This window comes from Cebus imitator, unplaced genomic scaffold (genome assembly GCF_001604975.1).
Source record: "Cebus imitator isolate Cc_AM_T3 unplaced genomic scaffold, Cebus_imitator-1.0 Scaffold37, whole genome shotgun sequence".
NCBI lineage: Eukaryota > Metazoa > Chordata > Mammalia > Primates > Cebidae > Cebus > Cebus imitator.
The window spans coordinates 5,634,265-5,642,970 of record NW_016107352.1 but is presented as its reverse complement, the minus strand read 5'-3'; the positions used below and the strand labels follow the sequence as shown (position 1 = coordinate 5,642,970).

The 8,706-nt window shown below is 35.8% G+C and overlaps 1 protein-coding gene across 3 annotated transcripts in view; it reads right to left on the bottom strand.

Moving 5' to 3' along the window:
- The window catches only part of GLCCI1 (glucocorticoid induced 1), a 148,917-nt gene that overhangs the window by 30,079 nt on the left and 110,132 nt on the right, over positions 1-8,706 (bottom strand). For 2 of the 3 annotated variants that reach the window (XM_017525076.2, XM_037737300.1), the window contains one exon: positions 289-402. In XM_017525076.2, the coding sequence (XP_017380565.1) occupies positions 289-402 (114 nt within the window). Of the gene's footprint in view, positions 1-288; positions 406-8,706 lie in introns of all 3 variants that reach the window. The other variant, XM_017525075.2, reaches the window with a different exon arrangement.

The window sequence follows — 8,706 nt, the reverse complement described above, 5'->3', positions numbered from 1 at the left end:
TCTCTTTTTTTTTTAGTAGAGGCAGGGTTTCACCATGTTGGCCAGGCTGGTTTTGAACCTCCTGACCTCAAGTACTCTGCCTGCCTTGGCCTCCCAAAGTGCTGGGATTACAGGCGTGAGCCACCTCATCTGGCTGCTTTTAAATAGTCTTTTTATAATCATTTAACAAAGAAGTAATTTAGTACAGCTAAAGATTCATGGTATTTATTTAATGCTAAAATGATGAATTCTCTTCCTTAATGAACTAAAAGTTATTATTCAAATCTAGAGAAGAAGAAGTTAGCCTACCTGAGTGTGATTGATTGTTATATGGTTGCCATGAAGAGGTGACTGGCGATCTTTCTCCTTACTGTGACGACTACTTTGTTTACTGCGTTGTAGCTGCTGCCTCAGTTTGGCGATCTGCTTTGGGGAGAGGGAAAGGGAACAAAGCAAGAAGAGAATAAAAGTGAATACCAAATTTTTATATTTATTTCTTCAGTTTGGGGGTATTGATTAAAAAATTTTCAAGTTTCTAAGAAGAGAGAATATTTCACCACAATGATTTACTCTCCCAAGTTTTTAGAATTAAGATTATTAAAAATGAGAAATAAATATATGCTACAATTGCTTCACTTTTACCAATTTGAATAGTGTTACTGGTAAATATGCTAACTACATTTCCCCAGATTATTTCAGATTTTACTTTTTTTAACACCAGAAATATCTTCCTTTTTGAAAACCTTTTATAAGATGAAAAATAATATTTCAAATGCCAACTGATTAAAGTTAAACCTGATCTTGAAACATAGGGACCACATTAGTTTCTAAGTTCCTGTCTTACATAAACAAAATGGATCTGGGTTTATCAGTTACTAAACACTAAAATTGTAAATCCCATGGTGTGGTGGAGAATCAAAGCTATTTGGTATTAGTAACTTATTAATATTTAATATATTACTACATCTTTAATCATTAAACCTTTAAAAACAAATATAATTTAGGGTATATTCTCCTAAATGGAAGGATCACACTTCCCTGGTTTCACAGAAAAGTCATTACTATAATATGACCTGGAATTAAACTACTTAACATGTTTTAGATGATGTAAAAAAAAATTCCTGAGCATTCATCATCACTGGTCATTAGAGAAATGCAAATCAAAACCACAATGAGACACCATTTCACGCCAGTTAGAATGGCAATCTTTAAAAAACTAGGAGACAACAGATGCTGGAGACGATGCAGAGAAATAGGAATTCTTTTACACTGTTGGTGGGAGTGTAAATTAGTTCAACTTGTGGAAGACAGTATAGTGATTCCTCAAGGATCTAGAACTAGCGATACCATTTGACCCAGCAATCCCATTACGGGGCACATACCCAAAGAATATAAATCATTCTATTATAAAGACATATGTACATGTATGTTTACTGCAGCACTGTTCACAATAGCAAAGACTTGGAGCCAACCCAAATGTCCATCAATGATAGACTGGATAAAGAACACGTGGCACATACACACAAAGGAATACTATGTAGCAATAAAAAAGGATGAGTTCATGTCCTTTGCAGGGACATGGATGAAGCTGGAAACCATCATTCTCAGCAAACATACACAAAACAGAAAACCAAACACTGCATGTTCTCACTCATAAGTGGGTACTGAACAATGAGAACACATGGACACAGGGAGGGGAACATCACACAATGGGGCCTGTTGGGGGGTGGGGGGCTAAGGGAAGGACAGCATTAGGAGAAATACCTAATGTAGATGATGGGTCGATGGATTCAGCAAACCACCATGGTACGTGCATACCTATGTAACAAACCTGTATGTTCTGCACGTGCACCCCAGAACTTAAAGTATAATAAAATAATAATAATAATAAAAATTCCAAGCATTTTTAAGGAAACCATTAACAATTTGGGGGAAGTCATTTAATATTATTTTCCTTGTAGAAAAGATGATGTTAATCAATAATTATTCCCTCAATCTACAATGAGCCCAGAGAGATACAATGTATTATAAAATTATCTAAATATTTACCTTGAATAACCATGGCAATATAAAGCACAATAGAAAATTACTATTAAATCCTATAAATGCTCAAAGGTAAAAGTACGTAAGTCGCTGAGAAAACTAATATTTGCCTGTGGTTAATAGAAGAGAAAATAATATAGAAGAAAATAAAGCACCCAAACAAGGAAGAATTTATATCCTTTCTTTTATACTTAGATCTTTAGATCCCTTTAGGTTTTTTAAAGCTCTATGTAGCTTATGGATCTCATAAAATGTGCTTGCAAAAAAAAAAAGATGTACAAACAAGATTATGTTAATATTTGTGTTCCCTCCTCTGTTGAACTGACACAACTTTCTTGCAGACAGCATTAGTTTTTTAAGAAAAAATTATAGTAATCAATATAAAATCAAGACAGATAACTCTCTATGATAAAAAATAAATAGGGCTGGGTGCAGTGGCTCACACCTGTAATCCTGGCACTTTGGGAGGCTGAGGCAGGTGGATCAGGAGTCCAAGACCAGCCTGGCCAACATGACAAAACCCCATCTCTACTAAAAAAACACAAAAATTAGCCAGGTGTAGTGGTGTATGCCTGCAGTCTTGGCTACTCGGGAGGCTGAGACACAAGAATGGCTTGAACCTGGGAGGCTGAGGTTGCAGTGAGCTGAGATACCATCAGGGCACTCCAACCTGGAGGACACAGTGAGACTCTGTCTCAAAAAAACAAAAAATGAAAAAAAAAAACCATGTAAAAGGAAATAAGTGATCCTGGGTCACAAGGAATAAATAATAACTGTACAGATAGTAATTAGCATAGTCACAAAGAAAAGATTAAAACATTTATGAAATTAAATGAAGAAAAAACAGAAACTGGACTCACTTAACATCTGAGAACCAGAAACACATTTTTTGAAAGCTTGGTAACATCATCTCTGTTTATTTGCCATTTTTCTCCTGTTTATTTCCCCCACTACTGATAACATCTAAAAGAAAATAAAAATACATATCATTCTCAGCAAACTGACACAAGAACAGAAAATCAAACACCTCATGTTCTCACTCATAGGAGGGTGTTGAACAATGAGAACCCGTGGACACAGGGAGAGCATCACACACTGGGGGTCTGCTGCGGGGGGCGGCTAGGGGAGGCACCGGGGGAGGGAGTGGTGGGGGACGGTGGGGAGGGATAACATGGGAAGAAATGCCAGGTATGGGAAGAAATGCCAGGTATAGGTGATGGGGGGATAGAGGCAGCAAACCACCTTGTCATGTATGTACCTATGCAACAATCCTGCATGATCTGAACATGTACCCCAGAACCTAAAGCACAATATAAATAAATACATAAAATAAAAATACAAAACCAAAACCAAAACCCTTACCCTCAAAAGACTGGTTGAGCACTTTTGCCTCAAGGACTGAAGAAGACCGAAATCTTTCTCAGAATGAATTATATTCCACCATAGGGCATGGAAATGGGAAATCTTAAAAGGACTAAGTGATGGCAATGAGAGAGGAAGTGGGATTTGGGGGCTTTGGGAAGAAAAAAAAAAAAAAGAAGGAAGCTAGCCTAAAATCAGGAAAAATGTTATAGGTTATCACTAGCAAGAGACCTGGTATTCTCAGTTAGTCCTTCTTATCCACAAGTACCACTGTACCACAGTTTAAACACAGCCATCAGAGATAGATGGAAAGTGCAGTAATTATTTATAATGTTAGGACAATATAGGAAGTATGCCACTGCTACCCTAAGACAGGTAAACAATATTTACTATAGAAAGGCCACCCATTACACACAGTGGTTAAGGTCTCTCTCTCTATCCCACTACTATAGGTTGGGTTATAACCAAGATTCCACAGAACAGTGTTTCAGTGGGAAAAACATAACCTGGGTGTGAGACATCTAACTGATAACCAGACTTTTAAGTGATAACCAACTCAAAACTAGAAAATTAATTTTGGCAGTTAGCTCCCCCCAACTTAAGAACAACCTTTTTAACGGAGAAAATCCAATGTATAAACTATAATAATTGGTATTCAATAGTTAGAAACTCATTATTTAAAGATAGCCTACCCTAGGGTGCCATCTTCGGTTTGCAGTTTGAATATTGAGCAAATATTAAGGCACCAGACTGAGGGGTAAATCGAGGCCAGACCAAGCTCTACTCAGCAAGCTGTAGCCATAGCAGAATATGCAGGCTACCTGAAAGAAGGCTTTTCCTTCGCTAAAAGACACTAACCTTTAAAAAAAAAAAATCTTATGCTAATGGGGCTGCAGATACTTAAGAGGGGGTGTTTTTATCTAATTCACACAAAGGTGACCTATAAGAGTAGTACCTGTCCAGAACATGGTGACTAAAGCTAAAATCCTATTTAACAGAAACCAAAAGTAACAGCTATGATTTTTTTCATCTTTGAAAAAGAAACTACCATTAGAATAAAAAGGCAGGCCATACACTGGGGAAAAGACATTTACAACACATATATCCAAAGAAGAATTCAAATCCACAATATGTAAAGAACACCTACAAAGCAATAAGAAAAAGACTAAGAGTAAACCAAGACTTTAACAGGTACTTAGCCAAAGAGAATATCCAAATGGTCAATATGCATTAAAAAAAGGTGTTCAACATCATTCTAATGAGGGAAATATAAATTAACACCCATCATAATGTCTAAACTTAAAAGACAACAAAATCAAATGATGACAAAGACATGAAACAACTGGAACTCTACTTCTGTTGCTAGAGGTGAAGGGTGTTCTTTTATTTTAACATAGTAGGTTTGAACATAGAAGATTTTCTGGGGAAATGCTTATACTCTCAATACTAGGTCACTGAAGGTAATAGCTGAAGAGCAGAAAGCAGTGACCTAACTCAAATGAGGCAAAAATTCTTAGTTCAGTTACCTGGAAGGAGAAATGAATGACATGCTCAAGGCTGTAATTAGGTTCTAAGGTTCCGAGTAGGAAACATCGCTAACAGAAGAGGGAATCATGCTGATTATTCAAGAGGGAATGAGCTACCGGAAAACAGAAGACCTCTGCAAATATACAACTATGATGTCTATTTCTGTTAATAACATTTCTAACAATTAACAGACATTAGAACACACCCTCTTTGTGTAAAGAGATATTCCTATAATAGAAATTTATCCATTGCCAAGTGCAGGTAATACAATTTAAAACAAATTATAATTCAGCATGCTGAAAATGCTCTGATGATGCACATTCTGCCTAATAACATATTCTTTCCAGTAATTATTAAGAGTAATTATAGGCCAGTTTGTTTGATGACAGTGCCAATTAACAATAGAAAAGCATCATTAAAATTTGCCTATCTCATTATTTATTACTAGCATTGTACAAGGCACTCTGCTACTTGCTTTTATGTGAATTATCTCATTTATTTTTCAACAAAAGCACGTGAGACAGGTATTATTTCAGAGGTGAGGAAATACACAGGTAGAAACGTTAAAAAAAAAACAAACTTGCTAAAAGTTACATCATTAAGTGGTAAACAAGCGTTTAGACTCACTAAGTGGAATTCCAGAGTCTGCTCTCTTAATCACCATTCTATACTGACTGAAGAATGAAATTAATCACACACAATTTTCTTACAAAAATTACAGACAAATGGGAATGTAAAAGATGACAAAAGCTGAACTGAGATAATTCCTTCCCCAAAACAATCACTAAAGATATTAACTCAAGTAATTTTACTGAAAATATAGTTTGGAAAATCATGAATCTCAAGGTGCTACTCTCTTCTTTATAAAACAGGAAATATATGACAAACTTTAAGGCTTATAAAGATCACGTGTCTCAAAAGAAAGGTCTATAGCCTAGTTAAAAGCAAATTTTATATATTATATCCCTCAATAAAAATCTCAAACTTCCAAAAATAAAAATTTTAAACTTCTTTTGCCTTTCTATAAAAATGAATAATCGGTGTTGTTTTCCTGTTTTTCTTTAAGGTGCCAGTAAGCAAACGCCGATGAACAAATTGTTCTTCAACACATGCACACAAACATGCACAAAGAAAACACATATGTGCATGCACAATACATATACACAAGGGAAGGGTCATCTGTAAACACATCAACCCCTATACATCCACAGACAGACATGCTTACCTACATGCAGACTTCACATCAACACACTGATCCAGAAACAAACAGATTCCACATACCACACTCCCCCATCCCCAGATTCACCTCTACAGATACAGCTAGCTTTGGGAGAATTTTTATACACGTAAGTTTTAATATAGAAATGTACTTACAAGTATTAAAAATCCATATTTGTCAACAGAAACATTTTAACAATACAAGACGAAAATTTAAAAACACTGTTCACAAACCCATCTGATGCCTCAAATTTATTATATCATATTGCAGATGAGAAAAACTCAAAAGCAAAGTACCATCCCAATGTGAAACAGCTAATAAATGGTAAATTCAGTTCTATGGCCTTCATTTGTGACCCCTATTACCTAGCAATGCTACTGAATACTGTGTGAATGTTCAACTGTAAATAACTACCAGTCACTACTGGCTCATAATTTCAGCCACTGCATAACTTTTTTAATGCTGCAGATATTACAAGCTGTGAAGCTGAAATAACGATGAACAAAAATTTAATGAAATGATTAAATGACTGTATACTAACTTACTGGTAAGTTTCTGTATTTTTTGATAAATAATTTGTGTGACCTTCAAAATTGTTCCGATTGGGCCTGATTGTTAAAAGATAGTTAAAGGATTAAAAACATATTTACAATTCAATTTAACTTAGAGACTTTACTGGATAAATAATATATGTATTTTTTAAAGATTTATCACATAATTCCTTTGATTTGACTAAAAATATTCAGACTATTATCTTGTAGGTCCATTATTGCAATTGTTTTTCCCTAGTATTATTAACAATATGTATTTTAAAATGCCAAGAATGAACACAATATTAAGGCAGAATATACCCTCCCTCTCAGTAAAACTATAGTTTTATTAAAGTATAAGGAAAGTTTTACTTTAAAAAGGAGACCCTATCAATAATACTCATTAATCACTTTTGATTGGAAGCAAGAAATATCCCTAATCATTTATTTTACTGCTTCAGATGGTTCCATCGAAAAAAATATATCCTACTAATGAGAGGGCTTACTGGTGAAATAAAGCAGCAACATGTGATTTTTTTTCTTCTTTCCATTTAGCGCCTTTAGTAAATCTATCTTTTTCAGTTTTTGTTTATAAAAATTAGAATAGTAAAAAAAAAAAAAAAAGAAAAGAAAAGAAAACAATGTTAACAGTTTTATTTTATGTTCCCTCTGGGACAAAGGGTCAATCTGCTTACTGCTTATTATAAAAGCAGTGGATTACATAAGCTCAGTGTTCCTCTTCTATAATATAATCTACTATATGTACAGGATCCATCTGAGTCTTCCTCATTCCCCCATGGGACTTGGGGTACAGGAGAATTGACATAAATTTGATGTTCTAGATACTTGCTGTGCTGTGAATAATAAAGTCACCTGTCTCTAAATCTTATGGAGTCTTATGCCTTCTGCCAGCAACCATGAAAGAGTAACAGGTTAATGTATTAGGTCTAAGTAGGAAAAAATCAAATCTAATGCCTAAGACAGTATACTTACTCCTTCACCTCGAATGAAGAGAGGAGTTTTAATGGAACAACCTGGAAAGACTTATGTATGTTCCCCGTAACTAAGGGGGCGGGTATTTGACTCACATTCCACATACTGGAAAGGGTGAGGTAGGATGATACATATTTACTGCTGCATTAGAATAAGTCTAAACTCCCTGAATTAACCAGACTCCCCCCTCACCCACCACAATAAAAATGTGTCAGAGTTTCTCAGGAGCCATTTGGGAACTCTGAGTGTAAGAGCCATCATGAAGGGTTGTCTTAGATCCTTCTTAAGAGGGCCATCAAGAAGCGGAAATAGAGCTTAGCTGCTGAGAAGCTGAAGGTTATTTCTAGAATTCTAGAGGCTAAGAAGAGAGTAAGAGATACACTTACCCAGAAAGAACTGCAGATAAGAGATGTGCAGAAAAACGGATCTCCAAAGACCCATGAAAATATAAGAGAAAAGTCAACTTTAAAATTCTGCTAAGCCCAGAAAAAGTTTGCCTCTTATGAAAGTAGCAGTCAAGTAGAACATTTCTATTCCATTTCCTTTTCCTTCATTTTTCCAAGCTCCAACTCCACAGAGGCTGGAAATAGAGACTTGTGGAGTTTGGGGGGTGGGGGGGAAATGAGCAAGAAAGAGAAAAGAAGCCCCTGGGATCCCTTCACCCATGATAAGTCACAGTAGTACACTCTGGGAGAAGGAAAGTAGCTATACACATAAAAAGATGTAGGCTTTGATTATCATAACAGACAAGAAAGCATTTACTCAAAGGGAACACAGGAGTTTAGGAGTGATCAGATTCTAGTTTTCTATCATGGGCAGAAGAACTTCTGTCACTGAATAAGGATAGTAGGAGCTAATTAACAAACTCCTTTTGTGATTAAGGCTTAAAAGTCTTAGTTGTGTTTTCTAATATGTAAGTAAGCTCTTTAAGAAGTAGACTATCTTGGCCGGGCGCGGTGGCTCAAGCCTGTAATCCCAGCACTTTGGGAGGCCAAGGCGGGTGGATCATGAGGTCAAGAGATCGAGACCATCCTGGTCAACATGGTGAAACCC